Source organism: Andrographis paniculata, unplaced genomic scaffold (genome assembly GCF_009805555.1).
Source record: "Andrographis paniculata isolate CXL003 unplaced genomic scaffold, ASM980555v1 Contig56END, whole genome shotgun sequence".
Taxonomy (NCBI): Eukaryota; Viridiplantae; Streptophyta; class Magnoliopsida; order Lamiales; family Acanthaceae; genus Andrographis; species Andrographis paniculata.
This window is the reverse complement of record NW_026137591.1, coordinates 1,425,626-1,445,149: the sequence shown is the minus strand read 5'-3', so window position 1 is coordinate 1,445,149 and position 19,524 is coordinate 1,425,626. Positions and strand designations below refer to the sequence as shown.

General features: G+C 32.3%; 2 protein-coding genes and 1 non-coding gene across 9 annotated transcripts; 2 read left to right on the top strand and 1 right to left on the bottom strand.

Annotated features, from left to right (window-relative positions):
* The first annotated feature begins 1,973 nt into the window (after positions 1-1,973).
* LOC127256581 (uncharacterized) lies at positions 1,974-6,857 on the top strand. 4 transcript variants are annotated; one of them, XM_051282666.1, is made up of 3 exons: positions 1,974-2,134; positions 2,579-6,437; positions 6,585-6,857. In XM_051282666.1, the coding sequence occupies exon 2, from the start codon at positions 2,643-2,645 to the stop codon at positions 6,414-6,416; it is 3,774 nt and encodes a 1,257-aa protein (XP_051138623.1). In that variant the 5' UTR covers positions 1,974-2,134; positions 2,579-2,642; the 3' UTR covers positions 6,417-6,437; positions 6,585-6,857. The 4 variants fall into 4 exon arrangements, with proteins under 4 accessions (XP_051138623.1, XP_051138622.1, XP_051138624.1 ...); XM_051282665.1 differs by having other exon boundaries at positions 6,576-6,857; XM_051282667.1 differs by having other exon boundaries at positions 2,607-6,857.
* Positions 6,858-12,050: 5,193 nt separating this feature from the next.
* On the bottom strand, positions 12,051-12,124 carry TRNAV-AAC (transfer RNA valine (anticodon AAC)). The gene has a single exon. It is a non-coding gene; the product is annotated as a tRNA-Val (tRNA).
* Positions 12,125-15,521: 3,397 nt separating this feature from the next.
* LOC127256689 (histone-lysine N-methyltransferase, H3 lysine-9 specific SUVH1-like) lies at positions 15,522-19,324 on the top strand. 4 transcript variants are annotated; one of them, XM_051282821.1, is made up of 4 exons: positions 15,523-15,635; positions 15,751-15,775; positions 15,986-18,381; positions 19,025-19,324. In XM_051282821.1, exon 3 carries the CDS (start codon positions 16,218-16,220, stop codon positions 18,345-18,347), a length of 2,130 nt encoding a protein of 709 aa, XP_051138778.1. In that variant the 5' UTR covers positions 15,523-15,635; positions 15,751-15,775; positions 15,986-16,217; the 3' UTR covers positions 18,348-18,381; positions 19,025-19,324. The 4 variants fall into 4 exon arrangements, with proteins under 4 accessions (XP_051138779.1, XP_051138778.1, XP_051138782.1 ...); XM_051282823.1 differs by having other exon boundaries at positions 15,590-15,635; positions 16,090-18,381; XM_051282822.1 differs by lacking the exon at positions 15,751-15,775 and having other exon boundaries at positions 15,522-15,635.
* Positions 19,325-19,524: the final 200 nt, after the last annotated feature.

Below are 19,524 nucleotides of genomic sequence, written 5' to 3'. Positions count from 1 at the left end.
TTATTTTATTTATATTTTAAATTTTTCCATAATCTCAAAGTTCCTATTTAAATAAGCATTAATATTGCAACTACAATGGTATATAGTGGAATGGTTGGGACCATAGCCCAACTATTTTATAATAAAGCATAAAGCCAAATCTAAGGATAAATTAAAGGGTTGTTTGGATTGATTTTTAAAACAACAAAAACTAAAAGTATAAATATATATAAATATAAATAATTTTTTTAAAAAAAACTAAAAGTATAAATATAAATATAATTTTTTAAAAAAAATAAAAAAAATAATAATAATTTGATCTTGTATTTGGATGTTTTGTTATGTAATAAAGTTAAAAATATTTTTCAACCGTAAAAAAAAAAGATTGTTATTATTATGATTATATATACCGAATACACATTAAGTATAAATCAATAACATAGCGTATAAATTTAATATAATATAAATATATTTACAATTTCCATCATCAAAATTTATGCATATTTGATTGAATATGAATTTTTAAAAAAGTGAGTAAAATATATAAATTTTTATAATAAAAAAATAGAAAAAATAATATAATTTTTTACAAAAATAAAATGAGAAAATTGTTTTGATGACAACAAAAATATATAAATTTAGAACATATAAATTTAAATGACGGAAAAATTACTCTTTAGCTTAATATAAAAAATAAATCTTCATTTTTGTCATTATTTTGTTAATTAATAATTTTAAATATTATTTTTAATGAATTTAGCTAGGCTAAGCATAGTTCATCTTTTATGGGTCATGGAACGGCTCCGGCTCAATTCATTGGCGTGCCGTCAACCATATATGACCTGAAAAATTACGAATATATTTTTAGAGACTTACGCATAGCTTTTTCGTATCGGATTAAAATCAAATTTTCGGACCGTACCTGTATTTTTTGCTAGCTCTAGTTGCGAGTGCGTGGGGTAGAAAGAAAATTAATATATATATTGACTTTGATTGTGTTTTTTTAGTATTTAATACTACTTCAGTCCCTTAACAATCTATCCATTTTTTTTTTTTATTTTGGTATGTTTCATAACAAATTATTCATTTCATTTTTTAGTAATTGTATCATCTACCTAACATTACGAATACCCTTTCAATTTACAATATATTATACAAATGTTATTACATTTATATCATACGATACTAATAGGGTTAATTTAGTCTTTTTTACCTTTATTTCAATTTTATTCCAATATAATACTAATATTTCTAAAACTCTGTACAAAAAGTCAATGGATGTATAGATATGAGACAGCGGGAGTATGATTTTTTAAAATTTTATTATTAGTTATTTGTAACTATAAATATGTTATTGATATATTTATTTTTAAATTTTTTTATAAAAAAGAATATATTTTGATTAGAAATTACCGATTTAAAAATAGTATTTTTTTTCATATAAAATGTCACACTTTCTATTTTTGTCTATCTAACACATTATGTTACTTTATTTTTTTGAAAAAACATTATAGGAGTAGATTTTAATCATATTTTAAAATTTATAATTTTAAATTGTAAATTTTCTAATTTTTATTAGATTAATTAATATCTTAACTTTGATCAATAATTATTTATATTATATTGTAATTTATTTTATTTTATATTTTAAATTATTTATTTACCTTACATATGTTAAATTAATACTGACACAGTATTAATTGAAAGCAAATACTACACTTCAAAAGAAAAAATGATTATGAAGAAAGAAACAATTGTATGGGCAGTATTCTATTGACCAAACTGGTCAGGCTCGGCCCATACTAGTCAGGCCCAATATAGTCAGCCTATTTAAAACGACTTTACTTAATGGGCCGGGCTTAATGTATAGCTAATTCAAAAATGATATTTGGGCCCAATTATTACATCAGCCCAAAACTTATTTTACTTTCTCTACAATAAAATTCTGAACCAAAATAAATATATAAATTAAAATCCTACGTAGGGTTGTCGAATGGCGATTGGTATGCTGTTTTGAACCGACTTTCCCTAAGCCCAACATCAAATAGAGAGATACAGCTATGGTGGGCGTTCGATTCTGATATCATTTGGGCGCGCGTGGAACGCACTTCACTCTCCCAATCCTTTCGATTCGGCGCAAACTACCGCGATTCAGGTCAGTTGATGTTTTCTTCGAAACTAATTGCATCAAAAATTCAAAATACCTAGGTTTAGGGTTGGATCGATTATGTTTTCTTACTTTACTGCTTCAATCGGTACTTTTCTAGGGTTCCTGGATTGTGTTGATTATTTTCCCTAATTTTTCTTTGAATCGTTCGGTACTTTGTTAGGGTTTCTGTATTGTTTCGACGGTTTTGTAAATTTTAATTTTCTACGCGCTTAAGGGTCTTTCCTTTGTTGTAGATCTCGAAACGCCCATGGATTAGCTTCGAGGGTTTGAGTATCTTTGAAATCTAATTTTTATCGTTTTAAGTTTCATTTCTCCATGGTTTGGTGTTAATTGATTTTCTTATTCAAAGGTTGCTCGATTTATAGCACTTAGGGTTTGAATTTGTTCAAAGCTTATCTATCCATAACTGATTTTGTGTATTGGCTACAGGCGACTGAATCTAGGGTTTGGTTTTTAGTTCTAGCTTAGCAGGAAAAGGTTGGAGGTATAAAAAATGGATGTCGATGCAGAGATTCAGAAGGTCAAAGAAGAGAGGCAGAAAATGGAGAAGGATCTGGCTGCACTCACCTCTCTAACGTTTGACACCGATCTTTACAGTTCAAGCAAGTTCGAAGGTTATGAGAAATCGATCCCTGTTAACGAGGAGGAGGATAATATGGATGCAGCGGAGAATGAAATTGCTCGAAAAATGGCTTCCTTCACTGCCCCAAAACAGTTTTTCAAGGAGCCTCTGAGAGCCGGCGAGGATGATGATACATCGGGGTTTAAGCAGCCGAGCAAGATTATTGATAGAGAAGACGACTACAGGAGGAGGAGATTAAACAGGATAATATCTCCAGAAAGGAATGATCCGTTTTTGGACAAGACTCCCGGCCCTGAGGTGAGGACTTATGCCGATGTTATGCGAGAAGAAGCTCTGAAAAGGAAGGAGGATGAGGTGAAGAGGGAAATCGCGAAAAGGAAGAAGGAAGAAGAGGAGGCGGTGAAGGAGAATAAAGATGTCGAAAAGCCGAAAAAGAGGAACAGATGGGATGTTTCACAGGACGAAAGTGGCGCTGGGAAGAAGGCCAAAGCAGGGTCCGATTGGGATATGCCCGATTCGACTCCCGGAATCGGTAGATGGGATGCAACGCCGACTCCCGGGAGACTCGGTGACGCTACCCCTTCACTGTCGAGGAAAAATCGATGGGACGAGACGCCTACGCCGGGGCGGGTGAATGATTCCGATGCAACTCCTGCCGGAGGGGTCACACCCGGCGCAACCCCCGCCGGAATGGCGTGGGATGCGACGCCGAAGCTTGGCGGGTTAGCGACTCCGACTCCGAAACGGCAGCGGTCGAGGTGGGACGAAACTCCGGCGACTATGGGTAGCGCCACTCCGGGTGCTACCCCTGCTGCGGCGTATACGCCGGGTGTCACTCCTTTTGGCGCTGCGGACGCGGCTACGCCAACGCCGAATGCGATTATGCGTAGCGCCATGACTCCCGAGCAGTACAATCTTCTTCGATGGGAGAAGGATATCGAGGAACGGAATCGGCCGTTAACCGACGAGGAGCTCGACGCAATGTTCCCGGAAGAAGGGTATAAGATTTTGGAACCCCCCGCGTCGTACGTACCGATTAGGACTCCTGCTCGGAAGCTTCTTGCGACGCCAACTCCGATGGCGACGCCGCTGTACAACATTCCGGAAGAAAACCGAGGGCAGCAGTTCGATGTGCCGAAAGAGCTGCCGGGCGGGTTACCATTTATGAAGCCCGAGGATTATCAGTATTTCGGATCGCTTTTGAACGAAGAAAACGAAGAGGAGTTGTCTCCGGATGAGCAGAAAGAACGAAAGATTATGAAACTCTTGCTGAAAGTGAAGAATGGCACTCCCGCACAGAGGAAAACGGCATTGCGACAGTTGACGGACAAGGCGAGGGAATTCGGTGCCGGGCCGTTGTTTAATCGGATTTTGCCGCTGCTTATGCAGCCGACTTTGGAAGATCAAGAACGGCATTTGTTGGTGAAGGTTATTGATCGAGTGCTGTATAAGTTGGACGAGTTGGTTCGTCCGTTTGTCCACAAAATTCTCGTCGTTATCGAGCCTCTACTGATCGACGAGGATTACTACGCACGTGTTGAAGGTCGAGAGATTATTTCGAATCTGAGCAAGGCGGCTGGATTGGCAACTATGATCGCTGCGATGCGTCCGGACATTGACAACATCGACGAGTACGTTCGGAACACTACCGCAAGAGCTTTTAGCGTCGTCGCCTCTGCGCTCGGGATTCCTGCGTTGCTGCCGTTCTTGAAAGCTGTTTGTCAGAGTAAGAAATCGTGGCAGGCTCGGCACACGGGGATTAAGATCGTGCAGCAGATTGCGATTCTGATAGGTTGCGCTGTTCTTCCGCATTTGAGGTCTCTTGTCGAGATTATCGAACACGGTCTGAATGACGAAAACCAGAAGGTTCGAACCATTACGGCGCTGTCGCTTGCCGCTCTTGCTGAGGCTGCAGCTCCGTACGGCATCGAAAGTTTCGACTCGGTGCTGAAGCCTCTCTGGAAAGGTATCAGATCCCACCGTGGGAAGGTCTTGGCGGCGTTTCTGAAGGCGATTGGGTTTATCATACCGCTGATGGATGCGATTTATGCGAGCTATTATACGAAGGAAGTCATGGTTATTCTAATCCGTGAATTTCAATCGCCGGACGAAGAAATGAAGAAGATCGTGCTGAAAGTGGTGAAGCAATGCGTGAGCACTGAAGGCGTGGAACCAGATTATATTCGAAACGATATTCTGCCGGAGTTTTTCCGTAATTTTTGGGTCCGGAGGATGGCGTTGGACAGGCGAAACTACAAGCAGCTCGTCGAAACGACCGTCGAGATCGCCAATAAAGTCGGGGTTGCCGATATTGTCGGTCGAATCGTCGAAGACCTGAAAGACGAGAGCGAGCCGTATCGAAGGATGGTTATGGAGACGATTGAGAAGGTCGTCGCGAATTTAGGGGCTTCTGATATCGACGCTCGATTAGAAGAGCTTTTGATTGACGGGATTCTTTATGCTTTCCAAGAGCAGACGAGCGACGACGCGAATGTTATGCTTAATGGGTTTGGTGCCGTCGTGAATTCGCTCGGCCAGAGAGTGAAGCCGTACCTTCCCCAGATCTGCGGTACGATAAAATGGCGACTAAACAACAAAAGTGCGAAAGTTAGGCAACAGGCGGCGGATCTGATTTCGAGAATCGCGGTTGTTATGAAACAGTGCGGCGAAGAACAATTGATGGGCCATCTCGGCGTCGTGCTGTACGAATATTTGGGCGAGGAATACCCGGAAGTTTTGGGTTCGATTTTGGGTGCTCTGAAAGCGATCGTGAATGTTATCGGTATGACGAAGATGACGCCGCCGATTAAGGATTTGCTGCCTCGTTTGACGCCGATTTTGAAGAATCGACACGAGAAGGTCCAAGAGAATTGTATCGATCTCGTCGGCAGAATCGCGGATCGTGGCGCCGAATTTGTTCCTGCGAGAGAATGGATGCGGATATGTTTCGAGTTACTTGAGATGCTGAAAGCCCACAAGAAGGGCATCCGGAGGGCGACGGTGAACACGTTCGGGTACATCGCGAAGGCCATCGGCCCGCAAGACGTGCTTGCGACGCTCTTGAACAACCTCAAAGTTCAAGAACGACAGAACCGCGTGTGCACGACTGTCGCGATAGCGATCGTCGCGGAAACGTGCTCGCCGTTCACCGTTTTGCCCGCGCTGATGAACGAGTACCGTGTCCCCGAGCTGAACGTCCAGAACGGTGTTCTGAAGTCGCTCTCGTTTTTGTTCGAGTACATCGGCGAGATGGGGAAGGACTACATTTACGCCGTGACCCCGCTGCTCGAGGACGCTCTGATGGACCGGGACCTCGTGCACCGGCAGACGGCGTCGTCCGCGGTCAAGCACATGGCGCTCGGCGTCGCGGGTCTCGGTTGCGAGGATGCGCTGATCCACCTGATGAATTACGTCTGGCCGAACATTTTCGAGACGTCGCCGCACGTTATTAACGCCGTCATGGAAGCGATCGAAGGAATGCGAATCGCGCTGGGTCCGGCTGTGATTTTGAATTATTGTCTTCAGGGTTTGTTCCATCCGGCGAGGAAGGTCCGGGAGGTCTACTGGCGAATTTATAATTCGCTCTACATTGGCGCGCAGGATGCGCTCGTTTCGGCGTATCCGGTCCTCGAGGACGAAGGGAGTAACGTCTACTCGAGGCCTGAATTGCATATGTTCGTCTGATTGTTGCACGACGGATCGAAGGTAGTAATTGGTCTCGAATTGGTATCGTTTTTAGTATCGCTATTTTCGTATTATTACTGCAGAAGACTGATTTTTGCTTACGCTTTTATCGTTTAAAATTCGATTCCGGGTTCTGTCGTCTTATCTCGCTTATTGAAGGTGTTGTAGGTGTCGTTGAATGGTTTGATCGTCGAGTGCGCGGCGGAGGGATGTCGTCGACTTACATTATCGTCGCCGGACATCCTTGTAAGTGCCGTTATTAGTTTTATGGTTTCTTGGATATACTTTGAGTCGGATATTCGTATTGCAATTTTTTTTCTTTTTTTTTATATATACTTTGAGTAGCATAAGTTTCTGTGGACACTGGGATGTTATTTTGGTTAACTTTGTTTGAATGTGCTTTTGTTGTGATACTTCCAACTTGATTGCTTGTTTTGCTTTTGATTGGGTTTGTTACAATGGTATAGTTCACATAGTTTTTTTTTTTTTTTTTTTTTTTTTATGATTTTGCTTTTAGTTTTTGTTGGGATTATTTTATAAATCATGTTATATTTTGAAGGGGAAGTTTTGTAAAAAGAAAATGTTGTGGAAGATTTGATAGCGGCATAAATGAAAAATAATTGCAAAAGATTTGAAATTGGGAGTATTTTTCAATGCATTATTTTGAAAATAATGAAAGATTGAATATATATATATATATATAATGTAATGTAAGGGTGTGTTTGTTTGGGGGATTGGACTTTTTTGTCACTATTCATCCAATTTTTTTTTCCAAAAATATCAAATCAAACACCTATTTTTTATTTTTTATATTATACTAAAAATCAATTTTACATTCAAAATATTACATCAACACATATTTATATCATATCATACAATTATTCAAATTCAAAATTTTTACTGTTCAAATCTCAACTCAAAATCCAAATCTCTAAACAAACACACCCTAAATATATTTTGAAGTGTGTTTGTTTGGAGGTTTGGATTTTGAATTCGGATTTGAATAATAAAAATTTTGAATTTGAATAATTATATGATGTGATATAAATAGGCGTTGATGTGATGTTTTGAATGTAAATTTGATTTTTAGAATAATATAGAAAATAAAAAATAAGTGTTTGATGTGATGTTTTTGGGGGAAATTTTTTGAATGAATAGTGGATTTTTGATAATCCCTCAAACAAACACACCTGCATTTTCTTCAATTTTTTATAAGAACTTATCTTTTGGTAATGCTCTTTCTGTTCCTTTTAACAATTTTTTTATTTTTTTATTTTTGTTTGTCCTATAACAAAGTATCAATTTTATTTATTTTTTTTAGTAATTGTATTATCTATTTAACATTACAAATATTCTTCTAATTTCATTAGATTTATGTCATATAATACTAATAAGGGTAATTTAGTCTTTTTACTTATATTTCTATTACATCTTAATATAATACTAAAATTTTGTGAAAAAGTAAATAGATAGATAGATATAAGACGGAGAGAGTAGCATATAACATTTTTTAAAAAATTTTATAAAATTTTTCAGTGTGTTCTTTTTACAAAAAATAATCAATATATTTTTTCAAAAAAATTAATATATTATACATATTAATATTTTTATATTCTTTTCGTCCCACGTACCATGTTCACGTTGCTATTTTTGTCCGTTTCACATTCCATCTCACTTTCTTTTTAAAAAAAATGATTGTACACTTTAATCTCATTTTAAACTTTTTAATTTATTTTTTTTTAAATTTTAATTAAACTAATTAGTTATCTTAATCTTAATTTATAATTATTTATATTATAAGATAATTATTTTTACTAATACATTCTTAATTATCTACTAATTACACCCCTTCTAAAATACCGTATCTACAGTGTAGCAGACACGGTATCTGTGACGGAGGGAGTATTATCTACATAAGTTTTTTATACTTCATATCATTTTTTTTTTCAAATCAAAACACAAAACAAGCAAACCCTTAATTCTACAATTATAAAAAGTAATATTAATAAAATACTCATTTCGTCCCAATACAATAGTCATATTTATCATTTTTGTTCATCCCAAAATAATAGTTTCGTTTTTATAAATAATCATGTCACTATAAAACTACTCATATTTTTTCATTATTATTACACAATTGTCACTACTTTTTACACTAATACACTCACAAGGGCAAAAAAGTCTTTTATCTGTATTTTTACCTACTATCGATATAATATTAATATTTTTTAAATTTTGTATCAAACACAACTCAGACTATAATTTTGAGACGGCGAGAATATTATATTTTAATTTGTGTCAAAATTTTGAGCACACATATAAGGCAAAATAAGTATTGGGGTCGTTTACTTTGTTTTTTTTTTTTTTAATGAAGGTAAATTTTGATGTTTAGAAATCGTGTTACTATATTTTTATAATATTTATAGGGACTGTGCCAAAAAAAAAAAGAAGTTAGGTGAATAAGCTCATTATATATATATATATATATATTTATAAATAATTACATTAAAATACTATTAAAATAAAAAATTAAATTTCAAATTATAACTGAACAAACTCTAATGCTAAAATGATACTAGTATTTAAACATCGTTTGAATTGACTTTTACAAAGTGTTTTTTACTTTTGTTTCAAAAAAAAATTATTTTTATTTGTATTTGCTTTTGCTTAAAAGCTTTTGGGGTAAAAAAAATATTTTTTTATAAGGGTGTGTTTGTTTCGGGGGTTTGGATTTTGAGTTGGGATTTGAATAGTAAAATATTTGAATTTGAATAGTAGTATGATGTGATATAAATAGGTGTTGATGTGATATTTTAAATATAAAATTGATTTTTAGTATAATATAAAAAATGAAAAATAGGTGTTTGATTTGACGTTTTTTTTTTTGGAATGAAAAATGGGATGAATAGTGGAAATAAAATTCAATCCCCAAACAAACACAGTAAGGGGTGCTTATATTAAATTAAATTAAATTAATTAAAATATAAATTATCTTCAAATTAAAATTTAATTATATAGTATTTTAATTATTAATTGAGATATTAAATTTTAAAATATAAATTTAATTATATAGTATATAATTTAATATTTTTAAATATAATTTATAAATTTTAAACTAATTTGTAGAGTAATGTAAAATTTGATTTATGCATAAATTTAGTAAATATGTTTTCAATTAAGGTAGATAGTGTAGAATTTTTAAATATAATTTATAAAAATTTTAAAATAAATTGGAAAAGTTTAATAAAAGAAATAAATTTATATAAGTGTGTCATGTTTGGTAATTTTATGCACTTTCAATTTTATTATATCCAAACAAATTTTATTTTTTTATAAAAAACTGTTTTTGTAATAATTCATCCAAATATAAAATGGAAAAGCTTTACTTTTGGCTTCTATTTAAATTTTTTCAGTCAAATAGACCCTAAGTGTTTAAAATTTAAAATATTTATAATTTTTTTAAGATATAACATTTTAGATTAAAAATATATATATTAAATACTCTCTCCGTCTAAAAAATATAGTCCTATTGTGTTGAGCACGAAATTTAAGGAATATTGATACTATTTTTGTAGCGGGTAAAATGTAAGGATAAATGACTTTTTTTGCCATTGTGAGTATATTAGTGTAAAAAGTAATGACAATTGTGTAATAATAATGAAAAAATATGAATATTTTTACGGTGATATGATTATTTATAAAAATGAGGCTATTGTTTTAGGACAAACAAAAGTGGTAAATAATACTATTGTATTGGGACGGAAGTAATATATAAATTAAAAAAAATAAAAAATGATTGTAATACTTTATATGAATATAAAATATTCTAGTGTAGATTATAATGTAAAAGTAAGTTTACGTTTAAATATTGATATTACAAGTTTTGGAATTAATTTTCTATCTTCGTCCCAATAAAATTTTGTTTTTTTTTTTATCCATTTAATTTAATGTAATTTGTTTTTTAATTTTTAAAAATATAATTATACATTTTAATTATATTTTAAATTTAATTATTTATAATTTTTAATATTAATTAAATTATTTAGTTATTTAATCTTTTTTATTAATATATTTATTAATTACTTATTAATTATATTTTATCGAAATTTTTGTATTTTCAATAATGTGAACAAAATATTTGAGACAGAAAGAATAGTACTTATGTGATACTTTTTTGAAAATATTATTTTTAATAAATTTTATTAAAACTACTCTCTTCGTCCCACATAATTTGTCCCTATTTTCTATTTTCGTTCGTCCCATATAATTTGTCTTTTCTATTTTTGGAAATATAATTATGTACTTTAATCGCATTTTAAATTTTAAATATTATAATATTTTTAATTTTAATTAAACTATTTATTTATCTTAATTTTAATCTATAATTATTTTTACTAAATAATAATTATTTTTACTAATACACTTCTTAATTATTTACTAGTTATATTTTACCTAAATTCTCGTATCTACACTAATAGTCTCATATTTTATGGGACGGAGGGAGTAAATAAATAGATGTATATCTTTGATTGTGAAAGAATGGGTGTTCATTCATAATGAAGTATTGTTTGTTTACTCAATAATTTTGATTTTGATTTTGATTTTTATTTTTTACAATTATTAATAAAAATAAATATAAAATATATAACTTTTCGTGTGTTTGTTTGGGGATTAGATTTTCAATTCACTATTCATCCCATTTATTTTCTCCCCAAAAATATCAAATCAAACACATATTTTTTATTTTTTTATATTATATTAAAAATCAATTTTACATTCAAAACATCACATCAACACATATTTACATCACATCATACAACTATTCAAATTCAAAATTTTTACTATTCAAATCCCAACTCAAAATCCAATCCCCGAAACAAACACATACAATCTATCTATTTTTTATTTTGGTATGTCCATAACAAAGTATCCATTTCATTTTTTTTTAGTAATTGTACTATATACCTAACATTACAAATATCATTCCAATTTAAAATATATTACACAAATGTCATTACCTTTATAGCATATAATACTAATAGGGTTAGCTTAGTTTTTTTACCTTTATTTCTACTTTATCCCAATATAATTGTAATATTTCTAAAACTTTGTGGAAAAAATAAATGAATATATAAATATTAGATGGAGAAAATATATACAAAATTGTATTGGTAATATAAAAAATTATTGTTATTTTTTGTTAAATTGCATATATTATAATTTTTTAATAATATTTATAGAGAATCGTTCTACTGAAAAATACTAAATTTATATTATCCATATAATTCAAACTTTGACATAAAAAAAAAATATATATATTCATTTGAAAATACATTAACACATAAATGTATGAACTCAAACAACAATGTTAACATATATATATATATAAATAATACTCCCTTTTAACAAGAAGGTTAACATATATATATATAAATAATACCCCTTTTTTCCCAAAGACCGTGCAATATTTTTTTTTCGATATGTCCCAAGCACTTTACAATATTTTTAAAATAGGAAATAATTAATTATACATAATTTCTACCCCACATTTTATCCCTTCACATCATCCAAATTAAAAAATTGTACTATTATTTAATGAAAAAATATAAAAAATAATAATAATAATTATGTATTTGGCGTCGCCCGGACTCGAACCGGAGACCTTCAGTGTGTTAGACTGACGTGATAACCAACTACACCACGACACCTTTGTGTTTGGCTAATTTAAATATATAATATTAATATTTATAATATTTTGTATTCATAAATTGAATTATCTGTATAGAAAATAAAAGCTTACAAGAATAACAACTTTGCTCATCCAAATATTTTTTTGACCAAAATTAATTCTAAAAAAGTATATTAGAAAGTTGATTTTTTTTTGGTTTAGTTAATATGATAATTGTAATAGAGTGATTATTGTTATTTACTTAATATTTTATGAATAAAATAAATATAAATTAATTTTTAATGTAAATATTTTTTATATTTAGACAAAATATTGGTGTAAGTATTTGTAAAAATACTAAAAATTTAAAAAGTATACTAATATAAATTTGAATTATTTGTAATAAATTATTATTGTAATTATATAAAATATAAATAAAAAATTGTACACTTTATTCTTCCAAGACTAATTTTCAATTGTGATTTCAAAAAATAATAATAAACTAACACAAAATATTTTATACAAAACTTAAAAATTCAAAATGAAAAAAAAACTTCAAATAATCATTCAAAAAATAAAAATAAAAATAATCAAACATTCAATTTAAATAATACTCCCTCCGTCCACAGATAAAGTATACATTTACTTTTGACGCGAAGTTTAAGAAATAATGGTATTTTAATTATAATAAGTAGGTAAAAATAGTGTAATGACATTTTTGTCCTTACTTTTTTGTATAAAAATAATGATGTGATGTAAAGTGGGGATATTTGTGGAAAAAAGTGGGGTATTTAATTAAATGGTTACTTTGTAATTGGACGTCCCAAAATAGAAATATGTATACTTTGTAGCTGGACGGAGAGAGTATATTTTATATTTTTAACACAATTCTTCATATCACATGCCAAAAATCAATTCATCTAAAAACGTTTGGTGAACAAATATTTTTTCTTTTTAAATATATTAAATTGAATTTTTAACAAATTTCGAATTTTCGGATCGGATCGGATCGGTATACTTAAAATCCGAACCAATCCGAAATCCGAAATATAATATTTTAATATTTTTTTATTATATATATTTAATATTTTATTAGAAAATATTATATTTTAATATAAAAAAACTCATATTTATTAATTATATTTTAATATATTTAATTTGTATATATTATATATTTAATATTATAAAATAATAATAAATTATAAAAGAATTTAAAAATTTTAAAAAAATTATAAAAATATTTAGAATTTCGGATTTTTCGGTTTGGTTCGGATTACGGATTTTCGGATTTCGAATTTCAGTTATTTCGGTTCGGATTGGTTTTTTCAAAAGTTTCGAATTTTCGGATCGGTTCAGTTTGATTTTTCCAAAAGTTTCGAATTTTCGGATCGATTCGAATTTAGCAAAATTCGAACCGAAAATTCGAATGTTCACCCATACTAAAAATACATGTAAATTGATTAGAATAGATAAAGTATTAATTTTGAATTTTAAAAAAAAAAACAAAATTTAAAAATTAAAATGACCCAATTGGTTAGTAATACACTGTTTAAATAATAATATTTAATTAATTAATAATAATAAGTTATAATACTACTGTTGCCCAACTAAATTATTTCATTTGGTTTAGGCACAGAATTTTATATATTATGTAATTAGAAAGTAATTAAGAAATATATTAATAAAAATAATTATAGATTAACATAACTAAATACTCCTTCCGTCCCGGTGAAAGAGTGACGTTTGCTTTTTGTAGGTACATTTTTTAATATAAATATTATATTGGATTGTAATAAAAAAAAATAAAAATATATGACATTTGTGTAGTATATTGTAAATTGAAAGGGTATTTATTATGTTAGGTAAATAATACAATTAGGAAATGGTAACATTGTTTTTTTTGGACAGACGAAAATGGAAAATGACAATCTTTCAATTGGATGGAGAGAATAATTTAATTAACAAAATATATAAATTATAATTTTTAAAATGTGATTAAATTATATAATTATATTTACAAAAAATAAAAGAGTAAATTATGTGGGACGAACAAAAATACAAAAATAAAACAAATTAAATTGGACGAATGATGTATTATTTATAATATTTTTATGCGAACTAAATTGTTAGTATTTTAAAAATAATAATTGATATATATGTATAAAAGAAATTTAAAATATATATATATAAATATTTAAAAAATTATATTTCAAAGAAAATATATATATATATATAATATAAATATTATTGGTTGACACTAAAATTTTATGTAATATAAGAAATTATATATTTATTTATTTATGATAAATAATTTTGTAAAAGATGAGAAATTAATAAATATAGATAAAAATATTTATTTTATTTTTTTCATTCAAATCTATATTTATTATTATTTTATTTTTTTTGTGATTGTCATAAAAATTTATATTTTTGTTAATTATTTAAAAAATTTGTATCTAATCAAATAGATATAAGTTTCAATGGTGTAAGTAATATTTATTTAAGAGTGAGATAGAAAGAACAAAGTTTTAAGTAAATTATATACTTCCTCCGTCCGGCTATAAATTATATGTATTTCTATTTTAGAACGTTCAATTACAAAATAAATATTTTATTAAATACCTCATTTTTTTTCTTCACAAATACCGTTACTTTACATCATATTATTATTTTTGCACTAAAAAGTAAGGACAAAAATATTATTATATTATTTTTAAATACCTACTATAATTAAAATACTATTATTTATTAAACGTGCCGAAAAAAATAAATATTTATTTTGATGTGGACGAAGAGAGTGTAATATACTATAATGTTATATAGTCCTTTAGACTCAAACTAAGGTTTTTATTTATTATTATTATTTTTTATTTTTATCTATTTCAAAACAAAGTACACAATTTTTTATTAAATTTTAACTCAAAAATCAAAATTCCGAACAAACACACCTTAATAGTGCTCTATTCGTCTCAGATACCGTGTCTGCTATACTGGAGATACGGTATTTTAGGAGGGGTGTAATTAGTAGATAATTAAGAATGTAGTACTCCCTCTGTATACCGTGTCTGCTACATTGTAGACACAATATTTTAAGAGAAATGTAATTAGTAGATAATTAAGAATGTATTAGTGAAAATAATTATTCTATAATATAAATAATTATAAATTAAAATTAATATAATTAATTAGTTTAATTAAAATTAAAAAAAAATAAAATTAAAAAATTTAAAATGAGATTAAAATGTGTAATAATTTTTCAAAAATAAAAAATGACATGTACGTTATACGTATAGAAACTGCAACTATGTGGGACGGAAGAAGTAATAAAAAAGTCTTTGGAAACGGTGAGAGTATAATCAAATCGCCTTTCAAAGTGGGCTCTGACGGGCTAATTTAACAGCGTCAGTCCATTCTGACGGTTCAGTGACCTGTGCAGAGTCAGAGTTAAAAATATATGATTATTTATTCTATTCGGATTTCGGAGGCGCCTTTTCATCTCCGCTCTCTCAAAAGGGCGCACACTCTCTAAAGCTCAAAATCGACGTCTGGAGGTGAGATTTTACGATTTCCGCTCCAATTTGGTTTCGGATTTCTCCGCTTCACCCTGTATTTTGTTTCTAATTCATGTTTGTTTCGTTGTATTTCTCCATTTTGATCCGATCCTAGGGTTTGGTACTGGAATACGTTAGAGGTAAAGATTGCGTTTTATCGTCGATCTTCGAATCGTGTTCACATGTTTTGTTGCTATGCGTGTGAAATCTTTGTGTTTTATGATCTTTTTCTTGCTCATATCTTGTATCAATTTCTAGGGTTTAGGTAGAAATTGCGATTTCCCCCCCTTTTTTTGCAATGGTTGGTTTTTCTCATGTTTATTTCTTTGTGCTTATGCGAATTGCTGCAGGAGCGTGGTTTTTCCTTCATTCGATTCTTACTCGAATGATCGCTTTTAAAAATTGGTGCAATCTGTCCTGAAGTTGTTCTACCATTTCGATTTATTTTGTATAGCGTGTTGGTGAATTATCGTCTGGTATGGAAGCTAGGGTTTCGATGATTATCAAGAACAATCGAATTTAAGTTGATCATCAGTCAATCAAGAAATATCCTTAGATTCAGCAGTGTCTGTTCGTCGATAAATGGATAGAGATTTGGGGTCAGAGCCTACTCCAATCGATAAATCTACTGTGTTGGATGTGAAGCCGTTGCGATTTCTCGTCCCGATTTTTCCGAATGCTGCTTCAGCTTCAACCCCACAGCCTACACCCTTTACATTTACGTTGCCGTCTGGACCCTTTCCACCGGGAGTTCTACCATTTTACCCTTTCCTTGTGCAAGATGGATCGCAGAGATACGCCTCGGGTGCTCAAAATCCGAATGTTGATTTCGGGGTAGGTGGTAGTATCCCTGCTCCGGTTCCTTTGAATTCATTTAAGACCCCATCGACATCTCATCCAAACGGGGGTGTTAATCGGCGCAAGAGGACACACCGGGGTACCGTGGATATTGAAGATGATGACTACAGTTTCTCGCCAAATCAGAGCGGACAGAATGGAAGCGCAAGTGGATTTAGTGCTCCCGGGAATGATTTTGAAATCGGTAGTACCGGGAAACGGAAGGGGGGCCGGCCGAGGAAAATCGTGCCGGAGAATGGGGAGGATACTTTTGACGTAACGCCGATAATGGATAGCTTCTTGGCCGTGTTCAAAATTCACGATTTCGAGGAGTTTAGACGATCTATTGGTGACACAGATGCTGCCCAGACCATACTATTGGTCTACGATTTGATTCGGAGACGGATTTTGCAACTCGAAGAAGCAAAAGGGATATCCTCGGGTGTATCCCGACGCCCCGACTTGAAATCTGGAGCTGCTTTAATGGCGAAAAGGGACCGGACAAATAAAACTCGGCCGATCGGGCGTATACCCGGAATTGAAGTCGGAGATATCTTCTTCTTCAGAATTGAGCTTTGCGTCGTAGGTCTACACGCTCCAAGTATGGCGGGCATCGATTACATGAGTTTTAAAGATACCGGAGATGACGAACCTTTGGCTGTCAGCATAGTATCGTCGGGAGGATACGAAAACGATGGCGACGATGCGGATGTGTTGGTTTACTCGGGGCAGGGCGGAGTACAGAGGAAAGACGGACGAATGTTTGATCAGAAGCTCGAAAGGGGGAATCTTGCTCTTCAAAAAAGTCTAACTCGCGGTAATGACGTACGCGTCATAAGGGGTATAAGGGATAATAACAACTTGGCTGGGAAAATCTACGTTTACGACGGCGAGTACCGAATTCAGGAGTCGTGGGCGGAAAAACATAAACTCGGATGTAACGTTTTCAAGTATAAATTGGTTAGGGTTCCAGGGCAGCCGGAGGCTTTCTCGTTATGGAAACGGATTCAGCAGTGGAGAGACGGAACGGATACCCGCAACGGGGTTATTATTCCGGATCTAACGTCGGGTGCCGAAAGTCAGCCCGTCGTTCTCGTCAACGACGTTGATGACGAAAGAGGACCTGCGTATTTCGCGTACGCTCCTCGACTTAAGTATTCTAAACCTTTTGTCACGTCGAATTTTACGACGGGGTGTCAGTGTCTAGGTGGGTGTCAGCCGGGCGACACCGCCTGCCCTTGCGTTCGGAAAAACGACGGAGCTCTGCCCTACACATCGCTCGGAATAATTCTAACGAACAAATATCCGATACACGAGTGCGGAATGAACTGCGCCTGCCCTCCGGATTGCCGGAACCGTACATCTCAGGCGGGTTTGAAAATTCGATTAGAGGTTTTTAAAACGAAGGACAGAGGTTGGGGCCTCCGATCTTGGGACCCGATTCGAGCGGGAAGTTTTATCTGCGAATATGCCGGGGATGTCGTCGACGTCGTCGATGCCGATGAATATGGGAATGGAAATGACGATAATTATGTATTCGATGCAACCCGTCGCTACAAGCAGCTAGAATCACTCCACGACGATGACTCCGCCGGTGTCGGTAAATCGCCGTTTCCTCTTGTTATAAGTGCTAAAGAGAACGGGAATGTTGCGCGTTTCATGAACCATAGCTGCTCGCCGAATGTCTTCTGGCAACCTGTCGTTTGTGAAAGCAACAATGATTCGTACGTCCACGTCGCTTTCTTTGCCATCCGACATATTCCTCCGATGCAAGAGCTGACGTATGATTATGGGATGGTTGCTCCCGAGAAAGTAGATAAAGGAAAGAAAAATTGCTTATGTGGATCCACAAAATGCCGGGGCTACTTCTACTAACGGCACCGTGCTCGTAATTACTGGATTAAGAAAGGTTAATTATTGTTACTTTTTCCCCTACATCTATATTGTTCGATTTGCTCGTATTGCACTTCATTTGTAGTCGTTAAAAATAATCGTTTGTTTAGACAGGGTTTTAGAGATTTTTGGAAATTTGAAAAAAAAATAGAAAATTAGTATTTGATTTGATATTTTATGAGAAAAAATGTGTATTTGATGTGAATTTTTTGAAAAATGAATAGTGTCAAATAAGTGAAAGTTATGTAAACAAATAGACAAAATTGGCCACAATTTCTCAGTGGTTTCGAAATTCAGTGTAAATCTCCATTATATTTTGAAAATTGCATGACGCTCTTCTTATGTTTTAAAAAATATTGTATGAAACTTCTCGTCATGCAAAAAAAGTGTAGATGATAAATTATCTTCTCATCACAAAATAAATGTGAAAAGAGGTTTTATGCAACGTTTTAGGAGAAGCTATGTATTTTTTAAAGTATAAGGGGATTTATGGTAAGTTTCGAAACTACATGGGATTTATTGATAATTTTGCCAAACAAATATATACTTTTTGTACTTGCTTTCATCTGTCTGTAGGTAAAAGTCGAAATTGTTTGTCGACACACTTAAGTTTATTGAGCAAGATGTTCTCTGTTAATTCTCTTACCATGTTGTTACAGGTGTCGGACAGTGACCAGAATAGAATTTTCCGGTAGCGCAGGATTAAGAACGAACGATCTTTTTGAAGTTAAGAGTCGGGCTATGGATTCGCCACTCTGCTAGTATCGGTAATATGTTTATACATATATATATGTATGTATATTTTAGTACTAGTTACGGATTCGGCGAGGCAGTTTTGTTTTTGGACACCCCACACCCTCCCAACCCTTGGACATAAGTTAGGATGTTCAAAATTGTTTTTTTGACTATTATGTGGTAAGAATCCGAGAATATTTATTTGCCTGGTTCTGTTCGGTGCCTTTTATTTGTCGCAATTTTGCTGTTTATATGCGCAATTTGGCTGTGTTTATATACTATCTCTCGATGTCTGTCGAGACAAGAAATTCGATTTCTTGGGATGTTCTTTTGCCATGTCTTGTTTGAGGAATCGGTTCTTTCAAATTTGGACAAGAAATTTGAATTTCTTGGAATGATCTTCCCATGTGTTGTTCGAGAAATT

Bases quoted from the DNA above. Each gene is read 5' to 3' on its own strand.
- LOC127256581 (XM_051282667.1), top strand. From the start codon at position 2,643: ATGGATGTCGATGCAGAGATTCAGAAGGTCAAAGAAGAGAGGCAGAAA.
- LOC127256689 (XM_051282822.1), top strand. From the start codon at position 16,218: ATGGATAGAGATTTGGGGTCAGAGCCTACTCCAATCGATAAATCTACT.